General features: G+C 52.1%; 1 protein-coding gene and 1 non-coding gene across 3 annotated transcripts in view; one reads left to right on the top strand and one right to left on the bottom strand.

Annotated features, from left to right (window-relative positions):
• Positions 1-12,462, top strand: part of GCN1 (GCN1 activator of EIF2AK4) — a 61,314-nt gene extending 48,852 nt beyond the window's left edge. For both annotated transcript variants that reach the window (XM_066370787.1, XM_066370786.1), the window contains exons 46-58: positions 212-373; positions 627-719; positions 940-1,083; positions 1,177-1,446; positions 1,680-1,793; positions 2,249-2,479; positions 5,127-5,320; positions 5,430-5,544; positions 8,257-8,353; positions 8,886-9,034; positions 9,482-9,586; positions 11,020-11,238; positions 11,764-12,462. In XM_066370787.1, the coding sequence (XP_066226884.1) occupies positions 212-373; positions 627-719; positions 940-1,083; positions 1,177-1,446; positions 1,680-1,793; positions 2,249-2,479; positions 5,127-5,320; positions 5,430-5,544; positions 8,257-8,353; positions 8,886-9,034; positions 9,482-9,586; positions 11,020-11,238; positions 11,764-11,889 (2,019 nt within the window). In that variant the 3' untranslated portion in view covers positions 11,890-12,462. The remainder of the gene's footprint in view (positions 1-211; positions 374-626; positions 720-939; positions 1,084-1,176; positions 1,447-1,679; positions 1,794-2,248; positions 2,480-5,126; positions 5,321-5,429; positions 5,545-8,256; positions 8,354-8,885; positions 9,035-9,481; positions 9,587-11,019; positions 11,239-11,763) is intronic.
• Positions 12,463-14,104: 1,642 nt separating this feature from the next.
• On the bottom strand, positions 14,105-14,229 carry LOC136396171 (small Cajal body-specific RNA 14). Its single transcript, XR_010749576.1, has one exon. It is a non-coding gene; the product is annotated as a small Cajal body-specific RNA 14 (non-coding RNA).
• Positions 14,230-17,220: the final 2,991 nt, after the last annotated feature.

A 17,220-nucleotide genomic window follows, 5' to 3' on the forward strand; every position in this document is an offset into this window, starting at 1 on the left:
TCGAGCCTGGGTTTAGACTTCTCGTGGATCGATTACACATCCTTTCTGCTTTTTAGACTTGCACATTTTCACAGAAAACAGATAAGTTAAAAAAGTCAAGCCGTGGGAATGGTGGTGGCCTGGCGAGCCCAGAGTTCCTCGCTGTCCTTCCTCACTTGCTTCCATTCTGTCTTGGCCTCCGCCATCCAGTACAGTGCTTGTGCTGTTGCAGGTGCTGTATTTCTCCGAGTCCCTGGTGCCTACGGCAAGGAAGGCTTTGTGTGACCCGCTGGAGGAGGTCAGAGAGGCGGCAGCCAAGACCTTTGAGCAGCTGCACTCCACCATCGGCCACCAGGCCCTGGAGGACATCCTCCCGTTCTTGCTGAAGCAGCTGGTGAGCGGATCTGCTGCACCCATGCCAGTCTGGCTTCCACTGTTGCAGGAGCGAGGTGCAGGGGCTTTCTATGCCAAGGCAGCTGCAGTGTGGGCCTGGGAGGCTGGGGTGACGGCAGCAGCTGGGCTCTGTGAACGTGGGTGCAGTGGGAGGCGGGAAGGGGGTGCGGAGGGAGTTGGTGTTCGCTGGTCCAGACAGCAGAGGTGGGGACAAGAGCCAGCTCCTCCGTGTTGCTCCCGATGCCCCTTTGCAGGATGATGACGAGGTGTCAGAATTCGCCTTGGACGGTCTGAAGCAAGTCATGGCCATCAAGAGTCGTGTTGTGCTGCCCTACCTTGTGCCCAAGGTAAATCTCACTAGGTGGCACAGAAGCCACAGCCCCATTATTGTTCCTGGGTCTGCTATGGAGACCAGCTCTGAACTCAGATGTTGGGGGAGGTGGGCGGTGGGTACAGGACGCTCCGGAGCGGACACCCAGCCCTGAACAGCGGGCATGCGCTCCCCTTGAGCCCACTGCAGCCAGCACAGCAGCATTCCTTGTGTTGACGGTGCCCATTGTTCCACAGCTGACCACTCCACCCGTCAATACCCGGGTGTTGGCCTTTCTCTCGTCTGTGGCTGGCGACGCCCTGACCCGCCATCTTGGCGTGATCCTCCCAGCGGTCATGGTGGCCCTGAAGGAGAAGCTCGGGACTCCAGACGAGCAGCTGGTGAGCGTCATGATCACTCCGTCGGCTTTCTAACAGCTTTCCCGTCCTGCCTTGGAGGAGCCGAGCTCAACCCAGGTTGTCCTGTGGTTTTAGGAGATGGCCAACTGTCAGGCCGTGATCCTCTCAGTGGAGGACGACGTCGGGCACCGGATCATCATCGAGGATCTGTTGGAAGCCACACGCAGCCCCGAGGCGGGCATGAGGCAGGCCGCTGCCATCATCCTCAACATCTACTGCTCCCGCTCAAAGGCAGACTACACCAGCCACCTGCGGAGCCTGGTTTCAGGTCTAATCCGCCTCTTCAACGACTCCAGCCCTGTGGTTCTGGAGGAGAGCTGGGACGCCCTGAATGCCATCACCAAGGTCAGGGGACTGCTCACCCCACGACCAGCTTTTCACTGTAGCTGACGCTTATAAGACTAGGTTCTTAAAGTGACCTCTGTGTACTTACCACCTAGCTTCAGCATCTGTCTGTTCATGCCCAGTCTCGTCTGTACTTTCACCACTGCCCCCCCCGCTATAGTATCTTGAAGCAGTCTTGAGAGAGCTGTACTTAGAACCCTGACGGCCTCGCGCTTTTCCCTATCTTCCCACAGAAGCTGGATGCTGGCAATCAGCTGGCACTAATCGAAGAACTCCACAAAGAAATCCGGTTCATAGGGAACGAGAGCAAAGGCGAGCATGTGCCAGGGTTCTGCCTCCCAAAGAAGGTAAGCCAGGGCTCCTGTGCAGGTCCGTGGGCACGTGGCCTTCCTCCGCCTTCACCCTCAACCCTGTCTGCGTAGTGCAGCTGGAGCAGCCGTGTGGTAACCTGGCAGTGCCCCAGGTGCTGTTCTGCACCTTCACAGTCAGTGTTTCTTCCCTGGGGTGGCCACATAGGGCAGGGTTCGTGCCACTTTCAGTTTAAGCTGTGGGGGTGAGTCACAAAAATGACAGCAGTGCGTATACCGGTGCGACAGACCTGTGGGGCTCTTATCTTCTGGTCACTGTCAAGTCAAGACTATTCCCCAGCCAAAACCCTCTCTGGCTGGGATCCTGGCAGCATAATCTGTCTCTCCTGTGGAATTAAGGAGACTATGGCTGACAGAAGCACCTTGCTTTAGGTGGGAGGCGCCTGGGTCTGGTGCCTTGGAGCCTTGACCCTCCCATGTGATTCTCTTGTCAGGGAGTAACCTCCATACTTCCAGTGTTGCGGGAGGGAGTCCTGACTGGCAGCCCGGAGCAGAAAGAGGAAGCGGCGAAAGCTTTAGGCCTGGTGATCCGCCTAACCTCAGCTGACGCCCTGAGGCCCTCTGTGGTCAGCATCACTGGCCCTCTGATCCGCATCCTGGGCGACCGGTTCAGCTGGAACGTGAAGGCGGCCCTGCTCGAGACACTCAGCCTCTTGCTGGCCAAGGTAAGCGACGATGAGTTCATTCTCTTGGTCCATTCTGATCCTAGAGAACAGATCTGTCTGCAGGAGACTAGTCCAAGGTGTCACTTGGCAGGGAGTGACAGTTTATTATGGAGAAATGGCATGGCAGAGGGTGTTAGGATCTTGGACTCTAGACTCTCCACGGTGCTCAAGTACAGGTCCACCACTTAGTAGCTATATGGCTGAGTGACCTTGGGAAAGTTATTTAACCTCCGAGCCTGTTTCCTTACCCACAATTTGAGAGTACTGGAACTTCCTGCCTCACAGGGCTGGGAAACACAGGGCTATGGTGAAATAATGTCGGGCACAATGCCTGACTAATTCCAAGCACTCAGTTCACATTGACTGTTATTTTGAAGAACTACTGGTTCAAAGGAAAAAATCCAGGACCACATAAGCACAACTAAAACGCTGTTTCAGTATGCTTTCCCTCTTTATTCCATTCCTTCCCCGCGGAAAAGAAGATGTGAGGGATTGGGAGAGGATAAAATGGGACTCGCGGCTGTAATAGCTTGACTTTTTGCCAGAAGTGTAAGAAACATTTTTTTTTTTAATTTTTATTTTTTTTACAGAGAGAGAGTCAGAGAGAGGGATAGATAGGGACAGACAGGAACAGAGTGAGATGAGAAGCATCAATATCAGTTTTTTGTTGTGACACCTTAGTTGTTCATTGATTGCTTTCTCATATGTGCCTTGACCGTGGGCCTTCAGCAGACCAAGTAACCCGTTGCTCGAGCCAGCGACCTTGGGTCCAAGCTGGTGAGCTTTTGCTCAAACCAGATGAGCCCACGCTCAAGCTGGCGACCTCGGGGTCTCCAACATGGGTCTTCCGCATCCCAGTCCGACGCTCTATCCACTGCGCCACTGCCTGGTCAGGTGTAAGAAACAAAGATTTAAAATATTAACCATTTATGATTTTGGGGGGATAATAATTATGCTTTTTAGATTTAAAAAAGGATAATCAGAGCCAGGATTTGTTGTTAAAAAAAAAATTCTTACTTGAGGTTTGGAAACAAACGCAAGCTTAAAATCTTCAGCTTTTTTTTTTTTCCTTTTCTAAGAAAAGTGTGGGGAGCAGCTTCCCAACTGAAAACGGGATTGTGACCATCAGCCGCATTCTTTAGAAAATTGAGACTTTTTTTTCAAATTAAGCGTTGTCCACAGCCATGCCACACTGAAAGTACCTGGTCTTGTCAAATTCTGTGCTGTTCTTTTTTGTGTGTGTGACAGAGAGACAGAGAGTGGGATGGAAGAGACAGATAGGGAGAGAAATGAGAAGCATCAATTCTTTGTTGCGGCACCTTAGTTGATTGCTTTTTTTTTTTGTATTTTTCTGAAGTTAGAAACGGGGAGGCAGTCAGACAGACTCTTGCATGCGCCCGACCAGGATCCACTGGGCACGCCCACCAGGGGGCAATGCTCTGCCCATCTGGGGCGTTGCTCTGTTGTGACCAGAGCCATTCTAGTGCCTGAGGCAGAGGCCACAGAGCCATCCTCAGCGCCTGGGCCAACTTTGCTCCAATGGAGCCCTGGCTGCGGGAGGGGAAGAGAGAGACAGAGAGGAAGGAGAGGGTGAGGAGTGGAGAAGCAGATGGGCGCTTCTCCTGTGTGCCCTGACTGGGAATTGAACCCTGGACTCCTGCACGCCAGGCTGACGCTCTACCACTGAGCCAACCGGCCAGGGCCTGATTGCTTTCTCATATGTGCCTTGACCAGGGGGCTACAGGAGACCAAGTGGCCCCTTGCTCGAGCCAGTGACCTTGGGCTCAAGCTGGTGAGCCTTGCTCAAACCAGATGAGCCCGTGCTCAAACTGGTGACTTTGGGGTTTTGAACCTGGGTCTTCCATGTCCTAGTCCGACACTATTTATCCACTGTGCCACTGCCTGGTCAGGCTATACTGTTCTTTTCTGTGGTGATTTTGCAACTCTGCGTACAAATGGAACCCTTCCTTCACGGAATCTGTCCCTTCAGCCCCAGGTCAGATGTCACCCGTAGACAGATGGTTCCCACCTGGCAGGTTCACCGGCCCCACTCCAGGTGCCCCCAGCAGGCTGCAAACTTCCGACCCGGTATTTCCAGACCTTTGGGCAGCTACTCTGATTTCCCATTTAGCAATAAGTAAATCCTTAGTCTTGGCTTCATCTGTAATTTATCACAAATGTGCCTGTTTTTCTGTAGGTGGTCAGGGATAAACTAGATTTTTAGTGGGGGGGCGCACGTGTGCAGGGATGACTTTCGGAGGTCATTTGTTTCATAGGGTCGTTCTGGGGGCTAATCATCGATGCTCAGTTTAGGCACCTAGTTCATTTCCCTGTCTTGGCATTAGAACAGTTCTTCAGCAGTGCTGACAGCGCCTGCCTGCCTGCTCAGTGTTGAGGACTGAGTTTTCAAGCGGACAGGTCTCCACTGAGCCAAGCTGAGGCTCCCTCACGGTGGTGGTGCCCCTCCCCTTCTCTGTGCAGTGATGGTGCCGAGAACAGAGGCTGAGCATGGCCTGCCCTCGCTAGGCTCTCCTGGCCTGTGTGTGAGAGCTGGCTCGGCTTGTGGTGGCTTGTGGTGCTTTGCTCTCGTGCCCGGAGCACACTTGGACTGCACCTCAGCACTGCTCTCGGTGCGTTTTTCTCACAGGTTGGGATTGCCCTGAAGCCCTTCCTGCCCCAGCTGCAGACCACTTTTACCAAAGCCCTACAGGACTCCAACCGTGGGGTGCGCCTGAAGGCTGCTGATGCGCTGGGGAAGCTCATTTCCATCCACATCAAGGTGGACCCCCTCTTTACAGAGCTGCTGAACGGAATCCGGGTCATGGAGGACCCGGGCGTCAGGTGAGGTGGCAGCAGGGGAGCGCTGTGGCCACGAGGCTGGGCCAGGCCTGTGTGGCAGGAGCCGTTGGCACGGAGAGCGGGGCCTAAGCGGGGTGCGTTGGTTCTGCAGAGACACCATGCTGCAGGCGCTGAGGTTTGTGATCCAGGGAGCAGGGGCCAAAGTGGACGTGACCATCCGGAAGAACATCGTCTCGCTCCTGCTGAGCATGCTGGGACATGACGAGGTACGCCTGCAGGTGGAGGGTGGGCTCTTTTCCTTGGTTGGTGTCTCTGCTTTGCATTAGAAGAACTTAGTACAGCTGCCGACTGGTCAGTAGTCTGTCATTCCTGACATTCATGTTGTTCTTCATGACATTGGTTGTGAGTGTAACAAGGCGAAAAGTATCAATATTGATGCTCTGTTTTATAGATAAGGAAAATAGGGTTTTTAAAGATTTTATTGCCTGACCTGTGGTGGCGCAGTAGATAAAGCATAGACCTGTAACACTGAGCTCCCTGGTTTGAAATCCTGGGCTTACCTGGTCAAGGCACGTATAGGAGTTGATGCTTCCTGCTCCTCCCCCTTCTCTCTCTCTCTCTCTCTCTCTCTCTCTCTCTCTCTCTCTCTCTCTCTCTCTCCCCCCCCTCACTAAAAGAAGTAAATTTTTTAAAAATAAAGATTTTATTGATTTTAGAAAGAAGAGAGAGAGAGAGAGAGAGAAGAGGGGGAAGAGCAGTTGCTTCCTATATGTGCCTTGACTGGGCAAGCTCGGGGTTTCAAACCAGCGACCTCAGCATTCCAGGTCTACTCCTTGTCCACTGTGCCACCACAGGTCAGGCAGGAAAGTCAGGTTGTTAAAGTCCCAGTTTCTCATGAATTTGCTCTCTAATTTTATTTATTTTTTGTTTTTAATTTTTTTAGTGATATGAGGGGAGACAGAGAGATAGACTCCCACATGTACCCTGACTGGGATCCACCTGGCAAGCCCACTAGGGGGCAATGCTCTGCCTATCTGGGGTCCTTGCTCCATTGCTCAGCAATGGACATTTTTTAGCATCTAAGGCAGAGGCCACGGAGCCATCCTCAACATCCAAGGCCAACTCACTCAAACCAATTGAGCCATGGCTACAGGAGGGGAAGAGAGAGAGAGAGAGAGAGAGAAAGAGAGAATGAGAGAGAGAGAGAGAGAGAGAAGGAGGAGGAGTAGAGAATCAGATAGTCACCTCTCTTGTGTGCCCTGACCGGGAATCGAACCCGGGACATCCACACACTGGGCCGACACTCTACCACTGGACCAACCAGCAAGGGCCTACTCTCTAATTTTAAACAAGCCACTCTCCCTCTCTGCTCCTCATTTCCCCATTTGTAAAATAAAGTTTTGTGTATTGGTTTAGGAAATATTTGCTGCACTAAAGGGCTGAGCCTAGAGGTGACTGAAGTGTGGTCACAGCTCTCAGGAAACTTGGTATCTGGTGTCTGTCCCAGGGTGAGGCCTTAACATTGTTGGAAAGGGAGAGACTGGCCTGGTCCACACCCTAGCCAAATGGTAGAGTCAGAACCAGAATCAGAGCCCCGTGACACCTGGTTCTGTCCCAGTTCCGTCAGTGTACCCCTTCCTCGCCCAGCCTGGAGGCGTTTCTCCATGACCCACTGGCTGCACCTCACCTTGACAGGTCCAGTAGGGGCTGAGTCTGTGGATACGGATTTTCTCTTTCCCCTTTGACAGACATCGTCTGTCATGTGGCTTAACTTAGACCTGTGGGGCTGATCCTCTGCTCTGGGCTCATGCGTATACTTCGTCGTGTGCCCCCACACGGGTTGGCCATTGTTGCTACTGCGCCCATCACGCTCCTTAGGCCCAGCCTAATCCCCAGCTGCTAGCCCTCTAGAGCCCCTGCCTTTTCTGGGGTTCAGATTGGAGACGACCTTCTTTTGGTCATAATCTTTGCCAGGGGTTTTAGAGAGTCATAAACAGTGCAAGCAAAAGTGAATATTTAAACCAATTTGCATTTTACCACAATAGAGCTTAAAATAGATCCCGTTAAAGAGAGTTGGTGTCAGGGAGAGCCAGTGTTAGCCTTGCATGGCACCTGGGCTTCTGCTTGGAGCTCGGAGGCCCATAGTGCTGCAGACCACCCTCGCTCCCTCAGAACTTCCCCTGGATCGAAGGTGGCATGCAGGGTGCCAACCTGTCATTAGACTCCCCATGGGTCATGGAGTCCCTGGTTGACTGTTTGGTTTGTTGTGGGGGAGGCACGTCATGTTGGCACTTACTGATAATGTAGCACAGAACCTAAAATCCTCGTACTCAGTGTCATCAGTAGCTGACTAGGGAGGAGCCATTGTGTATCTGGCTTAGATTTCAATGGAAAATGCTTGGCCTTGCCCTGTCTTTGATGGGTTGATGAGTGGCTTCAGTGTGACTTCCTATGACAAACCCTAATAATATATGTGGGTGGCAGTAGCACACCGACATAGTGGAGAGATAGCAGGGAGCCACTCTGGACACACTTGATCAGTGGGGGAGAGGACCTCGAGGGGTTCTCTAGCTGGGTAGGCAGGAGCCCCCCCCATGCCCCTCCTTGTCTCACAGGGCTCTTGATAGTAATTGAGATAATAGTGTAAGAGCATTCTGGCTTCCTCAGAAGAAAGGTGCTGTGTAAATACAGCCATTATTGCTGTTATGCTGGTGATTACCATATGCCCACACTGGATTTTCTATAACTAAGTGGAGTACCAGGTGTGTAGTTTTCACTCCGCATCGAGTGGCAGTTGCAGTGACTGGCAGCCCCGGTCTGGCAGCAGGAGCACCAGCGCCGGGAGGAAGGGCTGCAGTTGGAACTCCTAAGCTGCTTTGCTCGCCCTCCTCCCTGCACGCTGTCCGGGGCACTGTCGCTCAGGTGACCGTGGAGCTGGTGGGTGGCTCCACCTTTCAGCGCCATCTCTGCTCTGTCAGGACAACACTCGCATCTCCTCGGCCGGCTGCCTGGGCGAGCTGTGTGCCTTTCTGACAGAAGAGGAGCTGAGCGCTGTCCTTCAGCAGTGCTTGCTGGGTAGGTGTCTGTACCGGGGGCTTCCCGTTTGGACCTGCAGCCCTGGGGGAAAGCTGTGAGAGCCGGTCTCCCCTTACCAGGGGGTCTTCTGGTGGCTGGGCTGCCTTCTCCTTGGGACTCCAGCTGTTAAAACAAAATGGAGTTTCTAGTGCTCCTGTAGCCCGGGTGTCTCTGCTCAGAGGACACGCTGCAAGTATGCAGCGGTTTGTGGGAGCCTTCTCCACAGCATGCCGCCTGGGCCGGGAGACCCATGTGCAGGTGGGCTGGGCTGCACCCCAGTGGTTTGTGGGGACCCTCTCCTTAGCATGCCGCCTGGGCCGGGAGACCCATGTGCAGGTGGGCTGGGCTGCACCCCAGTGGTTTGTGGGGACCCTTTCCTTAGCATGCCACCTGGGCTGGGAGACCCATGTCCAGGTAGGTGGACTGGGGTGTGCGCCAGGACGAGTCGGCATGCTAGTCTCAGGTCGGGCAGGCCTGTGGGTCTGGGGCATGCTGTTAAGTGCAGGGTGACCCCAGGCTGTCCTCCTGCCAGCGGACGTGTCTGGCATTGACTGGATGGTTCGGCATGGGCGGAGCCTGGCACTCTCCGTGGCTGTGAATGTGGCTCCCAGCCGACTCTGCGCAGGCAAATACAGCAGCGAAGTTCAGGACATGATCCTCAGCAATGCCATGGCAGACAGGGTAAGGCTTTGGGGCCGCCAGGCCAGGCATTCCCCTCCCCTAGCCAGAATTCCTCAGCCAGCACCTTGCTGACACAGCTTGGGGTAGGAAGGGACCCAGGCTGGGGAGTTGGAGGCGTGGGTTCAGGTTTTCCCTTTGTGGTAACTTGCTGTGCCCTTGGACCAGTACTTGCTCTCCTTGGGCCCCAGTTCCATCACCTAAACAGTGAGGAGTTTGGGCTGAAGCTTCTGGAGGTGCCCTGCTCCAGGAACCAGTGACGCAGAACGATCTGCCTCCAGCCATGGCAGCCTGTCTGTAGGCACGCTGTTGAGGAACTGGGATGTAGGGCCAGGCAGTTGGTCCGGAGCCAGGATCCCAGAGATTGCTGGGGAATGGGGTTGTGCTTGGCCCCACTGCTTCAGGGAGGGACCTGGATGCCGCCCTGCCTAGCTCTCCCTTGCTCCCCAGATCCCCATTGCGGTGAGCGGGGTCCGGGGCATGGGCTTCCTGATGAAGCATCACATCGAGACGGGAGGACAGTTGCCTGCCAGACTCTCCAGCCTGTTCATTAAGGTGAGCGAGCAGGCCAGCCCGGCTGTGAGAGACCGGGCCCCAGGAATGCCGGAGCGAGTGCCCAGGCTAGCTGTGTTCCAGTGGGAGCTGCGGGACATTTCTGAACCCTTAGGGATGGGCGCAGAGTAGTGTGTGGGTGTTTTTCTCTGGAATTGCCCAACTTTTTGTCAGATTCTCAGACCTGTGACCTCAAATCAAGGTAACCAGTATTTCAGGCATTTTTTTTCTAGACATCTTGATTTTATAAAACTAGGGACAGACCTGGGTTCAATTTTTTTTTGTGTGTGTGGCAGAGACAGAGTCAAGAGGGACGGACAGATAGGGACAGACAGACAGGAAGGGAGAGAGATGAGAAACATCAATTCTTTGTTGTGTCTCCTTAGTTGTTCATTGATTGATTTCTCATATGTGCCTTGACCGGGGGGCTACAGCAGACCAAGTGACCCCTTGCTCGAGCCAGCAACCTTGGGCTCAAGCTGGTGAACCTTGCTCAAACCAGATGAGCCCGAGCTCAAGCTGGCAACCTCAGGGTCTTGAACCTGGGTCCTCCACATCCCAGTCTGATGCTCTATCCACTGCGCCACCGCCTGGTCAGGCCCGGGGTTCAAATCTTAATAAATCTCTTCCCTGCCTCCCTTTAGCTGGCATGGCACTCACTGGTGTGGTCATTGAGGAGCATATAGGCCAGGAAGCTAGCAGTGGGGCCCCCATGGCCTGTGTAATAAAGCAAGCTCTCAAGCATTAATGTACACACAAGTCATAACCAGAACCTGTATTTAAGGGACATGTAACCAGCTCCCAGGTGATGTTGGTGCTGCTGGTGCATGGACCTCGCTTTGAGCAGTGAGGTTGCAAAGGGTGATGGCCCCTAACCTGCAGACCCCCCCCCCAGAACTCTGCTGAGAGTTTTCAGAGTCCTGATGAGATCGAGCCTGTGCCGGTATCACCTTGCATGCAGAGACAGAGAGATAAACCAGGCAGACAAGGTCTTTGGACTTGGAGATGCACGGAAAGCCAGGGGTATGGTGGGGGGAAGGCCTTGACCTAGATGGGGCTGTCAGGAGGGACCGCTGAAGGCTGACGTTTGAACTGAGGCCTGAAGGATGGGATGCAAAGGAACCCACCAAGCAAGGATCCGGGGCAAGCACATCCCAGGCAGTGGGACCAACCAGTGCAGAGGCCCAAGGCAGGAAGGCACATGGTATGTTTGAGGAAGTGAAACCTCTGTGTGGGCCAAGAGGAGTGAGCAGAGGGCAGAGTAGCAGGAGGTGAAGTGGGAATCACCCTGTCACCTCTGCATGGGAGGGCAGGTGTCTAAAGGGAGCAGTGGTGTCAGGTTCCACAATGAAGAAAGCATCAGGGCAGACATTTGAGCTTCTTTGAGAAACAAGTGGCATGTGCCTGCCTGAAAAAGCCCCTGTTCCTCTTCATAGTGTCTGCAGAACCCATCCAGTGATATCAGGCTGGTGGCTGAGAAGATGATCTGGTGGGCAAACAAGGAACCACTGCCACCACTGGACCCCCAAGTCATCAAACCCATCCTGAAGGCTCTTCTCGACAACACCAAGGATAAAAACACAGTCGTTAGGGCCTACAGCGACCAGGCGATTGTCAACCTCCTCAAGATGAGACAGGGTGACGAGGTCTTTCAGGTGGGAGTCTGGGACTGGAGTGCCTCCCAGCGCATGCTGTAGGCACTTGTTTTGCAGGTCTTCTGCGTGACAGTATTAGATATCATACTCTTCCACGCCACCCTGTATGCATGAGTGTGGGCGGGCAGGTTGTGATCAGGGGCTGGTCTAGTGCCTGAAAACAGTCCTCTCTGCCTGTAGTGTTCTGACTTTTTTTGGCAACAGAGCCTTTCCAATAAAGTCTCATGTGGCACCCAAACCTGTGAAACATGCCAGTTGGGCTGCCTATGGATGCCTGGCTCCCTGTTCACTCAGTCCCTACCACCGGGCAACCTTTAAAGCACTGGACACTCTCATGACTCCTACCTCGCCATGTGAAAAGCATAATGAGTGGTTTTTGTGGCTTTCTCGGGAGCCATCTGATCTTATTTTGCCAGAGTGCCCTCAGTGGTTCTAGTTCTGAGTTAACACTCATTTTTGTCTCTGGTTGGAGAAACCTGAAGCCATATTTTCTGACTCTGTCTCTTTGTTCCATCTTCCCCACAGTCCCTCTCCAAGATCTTGGATGTGGCCAGTATAGAGGTCCTGAATGAGTGCAACCGAAGGTCGCTGAAGAAGCTGGCCAGCCAAGCTGACTCCACGGAGCAAGTTGACGACACCATTCTGACATGAGGGGCCTGGGCCCTGCCCACTGGGCTCCGTATTAGCATTTTGGCTCCGCCTCTTTGTTCATTGTTTTCATTTTTGAAAATACACTTGTTCTGATGGGGAGCTTAGGAGATGGCGTTCCCAGAAAGTATTTTAATATATCAACAGACCACAGCCAAAGCCTTAAATCTAACCCACGCACAACTGAAGGCTGACCCTCCATCTCTCACCCTTTCCTTTGGAGACGAGAAGAAAAAGCACATGTTTGAGCCTCACCAAATGGTCACCAGGAGCTGATCGACCAGCGTGGCCTGGTGGGTCAGGCTTCCAGCTCCTCTGCTGTGATTGAGCCCTGCTTCCGGGGCTGGCACCACCAAGCTTGTGCCTAGACCCTGAGTGGGGTGCCGGACTGTGGAGGTTTGCCCAGTGTGTGTGTCTTGGTGTGGCTTTTCAGTATTGTGTGGCCTGATTAGAGCTGACCCCTGTCCAGTGAAAATGATACTCACGAAACCTTGGCAGTTCACAGGTGGGGGGGGGGGGGTAGGTTTAAAGGCAGGCTGTTTGAAGGAGGAATGTTTAATAAAGGCTTTGATTTAATTTCGATATAAGTCAATTTATAAAAATCTCCAAATAGCTGTTAAAGCGTTCTACATCAGGAACAGGACAAGGCTGGCAGCTGCTTCATTAAGTATCAGCAGCACTGATTTCGGGCACCACTCCTGGTCTCAGAAGTCTTGCAGATATCCACACTTCTCTGACCTGCGGTCGGGTCTGGGTCTGGGTCTGGGAGGGTGTGCGGCCAGCCCTGTGACCTCACGTGGTGTGGAGAAGGCAGGGCTCGTATGAACCACTTCCCTGCTCTGTCCTGACTCAGGAAGGTAGGGAGCTTCTGTAGTCAAGCTTTAAAGAGCACTCCGTCCCCTCTGGAGCGAGACCACATTCCTGCAGTCAGAGGACTTACAAGAGGAAACCAGATTGGCAGGTCAGCATCTGCCTCCTTTGTGAATGACTTCCTTCCTCCTGGTTCTTAGAAGGCTCGTGATCCATGCGTCCTGTCCAATGGAGCACGCCCCTCTGGGCCTAGTGACGCAAGTTTTTCTGGGGTGTTTCTCTGGTCACAGTAGGGAATAAGCCTTTATAAAAATTACTGGTCAGAGCTGTAAAAGAAAGAATTAAACGTGGTGATAGCGAACTCCCTTTGTAAAAGGTCTAAAATGCTATGCCAAAAAGAGGCTTTGCTTATTAATAATGTGGCAGAGATAGAAAGTAGCCTTGTGACTCAGCACTTCTGATGAATAAGACAAGGTGACCTCTTAAGATATTTCTGATGAAATCCTTGCTTTTGATGTCTGATTCTTCTGTGTCACAGGACTTCTATTTTCTTGTAGCAGACATGGTCTCAGCTGGCTCAATGTAATTGTAGAGTCCCAGGGCTGGCAGGGACCTTGAGAGGTCAGCTAAGTCAGTCTCCACTGCCCAAGCAGCCAATGGTTTCAGCTTTTGGTAGCCATGGCAACTAACTGTTCCCTGCTTCTGGGATTCAGATGGTCTTTGGCATCCTCCCTGCTGCTGGGGCATATGTCCAGCAAGCTGTGTGCATATGTGGTCACCTCTGCCAGTTATGGGGAGGCAGATGAAGATTCTGGGTGAGGGGCTATGGGCTAGGAATCTCTGTTAAGCACCTAAAGTGGTCTTCAGGGTGTTCTTGGGATCTTAGAATTAATGCTTATGTCCATCCGTGGTGTTCAGTCCACAGTCTGAAACTGGGAGGGGAACCCGAGGTCCTTCAAGGTGGAAAAACTCAGCAAAATCTAAAGGAAGAACACTAGGTTCCAGTTCCAGAAACTGGCGGAGGATAAGAGCGCTCTGTTTGGGAGAGACGGATGAGTCAAGGGCTCCCGAGCATGTTGAACTGCCTTCCCTGAGTCAGGAAGGAGGGTGTGAGCCCCAGGAAATGAGCTGTGAAGGGCAGTCCCAGACATGACACTAGAGCGGACAAAAAGGACCCGGTCAGCTGCAGTCAGCAATCCTGAAAACGGCTGCAAACCGACCACCCTGGAGGAAACGGTGCCCGGCCGCAGAGACGCAAGGCCATTCGCCCTGCTGGCTGGTAGAGCGGGTAGCCTTGGGCAAGTCAACCAGCTTCTGGGCCGGTCTGCTGGTCTGTCACGGAGAATTTGCAATGGAAGCTCTAAAAATCTCTTGTTCTCAAAGTCATCCTTTTTTTTTTTTTTTTTAACATGTATGGAGCCATCACACAGAAAATCTGATAACTATACAAGCTGTTGGCAGGAACCATATGTTTTGATGTGTGTGACTGCCTATGGTTGTCAAAGTTATCCTTCAAGGATTAATAGTAATCTTTTTTTTTTAGTATTTTTTTTAAAGATTTTTTTAAATTTTATTTATTGATTTTTAGAGAGAGAGGAATGAAAGAGAGAGAGAGAGAGAGAGAGAAGGGGGGGAGCAGGAAGCATCAACTCCCATATGTGCCTTGACCAGGCAAGCCCAAGGTTTCGAACCGGCAACCTCAGTGTTCCAGGACGACGCGTTATCCCACTGCACCACCACAGGTCAGGCCAATTAATAGTAATCTTAAGAGGTGACATTTGGCCTTTTTTTTTTCATTTAATCCTCTCAACCTATGAAGTTGATTCTCATTTATTTTCTAGAGGAAATTGAGGCACAGAGAAGTCACTTGCCCAGGTCACATGGCTAATAAATGGCAGTCCATCCCCAGAGGTCCAATTCTTTTATTTTTTATTTTTTTTTGTTTTATTTTTCTGAAGCTGGAAACGGGGAGGCAGTCAGACAGACTCCCAACTGGGATCCACCCGGCACGCCCAGCAGGGGGCGATGCTCTGCCCATCAGGGGCCTCGCTCTGTTGCGACCAGAGCCACTCTAGTGCCTGAGGCAGAGGCCATAGAGCCACCCTCAGCACCCGGGCCATCTTTGCTCCAATGGAGCCTTGGCTGCGGGAGGGGAAGAGAGAGACAGAGAGGAAGGAGAGGGGGAGGGGTGGAGAAGCAGATGGGCGCCTCTCCTGTGTGCCCTGGCCAGGAATTGAACCCGGGACTTCTGCACGCCAGGCTGATGCTCTACCACTGAGCCAACTAGCCAGGGCCAGAGGTCCAATTCTTACTCCTTCTCTTGTGTGCTGGCTAGTTAGGCACAAGCATTTTTCATTCTTTCAAACAGTGCCCCTGAACCTGTCACATCCTGGTGTGGCGGCGGAGGTCAGGGCGCAGCACAGCAGGTAAAGGCTGTGGCTCTGTGGCTCTGGTGGCTGGCCCAGGCTCTGCCCACCCCAGGCTTCCCCTGCTGCTCTGCGCCCGAACGGTACCTTGCCCCGTTTACAGGACATTTACTGGAAAAGTCTTCCGAAAAGACATTTCTTCTCTCAGACTAGGTGATCCTCTAGGCAGGGGGTCCCGTGTGTCTCTACTCTGTGCCTGAAAGGCGATGACAGCATGTGCCCTTAGCTAATCCAGGGGAAACCAGGCGGCATTCTCAGTCCTTAACTGACTCTGGGAACCTCTGGACCTCTGAGTGTCAAGGTTACTTTAAAATTTGGGGGAGTGTGACGTGTCAGCCTTTCTGGAAACCAAACCTCCAGGTGACTTCCCCCATCACACTGTTGTGGTGATAGAGGCAAAGGACCTGCAGGAGGGACACTTATTTGCAGAGACTTGGAGACATTTTACTGAGGGCAGATTTTGAGACAGGATTGGCAGGAATGTTTTTCTTCTAAATGTTCTGTGTGGACGTGTCTTAAAATTGCCTTCAAGCCTTTCTCAGAATAGGGCAAAACAAGTGGCCTAACTTAAAGATCGAGGTTCTAAATATATTTTAAGGAGATGGAGATAGCGCTTTTGAGTTCTAGTGTAGTGTACTGTGTGAAGTGCATGGACTTTGAAGACAGGTTTGTCCCTTAACTTCACTGCTTAGTAGTCAGCTAGGTGACCCAGAGCACGTCCCCTAGCTTTTCCAGCCCGTTCGTCCTCACCTGCACAGTGATGGTCAGTCACACGGGCTCTTCTGGAGTGAAGGAGATTATGCAGTCTGCACAGGCTGGGCACGGGAGCTCCTAAGTGGCTGATCTGAGTAGAGGGAGGTGTCAATGAGGAGAAACTGGACACTAGCTAGGACCTGTTACCATCCGAGGTGTGTCACAAGGACAGTCCTCTCGTATTCAGGAGATTAATTGCTGGGCCTAGGGTTTGCTGATGTACATATTGGTCACTTTTTGAGACTGAAGGCAGAAAAGCTAACAAAATATAGGTCACATAGCTAGTGAGTTGGCTGCAGAACTGGAAAGAAAATGTATTTCTTGATACGCTGGTCATCACCAAACCCCAGGCCTTTCTGTAAAAATAATTTTGGCAGGTGAATTGAACAAAAGTTAAGTTCTTGGCAAACAAAAGTAAGTGGCTCTGTTGAGAGGCCGGGTTTCACTTTTTGGAAGAGGAGGAGTCCAGTTACTTTGTTGGGAGGTTCTGAGTGACCCTCCTGGATCTGTCAGGAAGGACCCCTGAGGCCTCCCGGGATGGAAGGGTAGTGTGATGGTGATGAAGCTCGGCAAACTAGAAAAGCTGGTCCAAGGGTGGTTACCTCCATGGTACTTCTGGTGCATCTCTCCTGAGTGTGCCCACGTGCGATGCACCAGTCATTTCCGGTGCTACTCAGAGATCCCTCGGGTAGAGGTGGCAGCCTGGTCATAGCTACAGTAGATCCTCCTATCATGTGGATTCCCAGAAAAGGGAGGGGGAAGCTGGGGTGCAGCAGTAGCTAATCCAGCACTTCTCACACATCATGGACTCAAGCCTCCTTTACACTTTGAAAAATTGAGGACCCCAAAGAGCTCTTGGTTATATGTACCTTACCTATTGATAGTCACTATCTTAGACACCAAAACTGGTCAACCTAAAAGTGTTATTCATTTAAAAATAATCCATTATATATTAGTACAAATAACCATTCATGGCAAATACGAGTTTTCCAAAACAAAACCATTTTAGGAGAGTGGAATGCTTTTACATTTTTGCAAGTCTGTTTAAATGTCTGGATTCTCACGTCTGTTTCTGCAGTCTGTTGTGATATCACATGTTAGGTAGGCTCTGGAAAACTCCACTGTACACTCAGCGAATGAGAATGGGAAAGGCAAATACCATCTTAGTATTATGAGATGTTTTGACTTCAGTGATTCTTTGAAAGGGCCTTAGGGAGCCCCGGGGTTCCCAGATCGCATTTTGAGGAACACTGATGTAATCTAAAAGACGAGGGGACTAAATTCCTACTGAAGGGTTTGGTGGGAATGACCCCATATTTGGCCCATACCTCACATAAAAGCAAAC

This window comes from Saccopteryx leptura, chromosome 2, assembly GCF_036850995.1.
Source record: "Saccopteryx leptura isolate mSacLep1 chromosome 2, mSacLep1_pri_phased_curated, whole genome shotgun sequence".
Classification (NCBI taxonomy): Eukaryota; Metazoa; Chordata; class Mammalia; order Chiroptera; family Emballonuridae; genus Saccopteryx; species Saccopteryx leptura.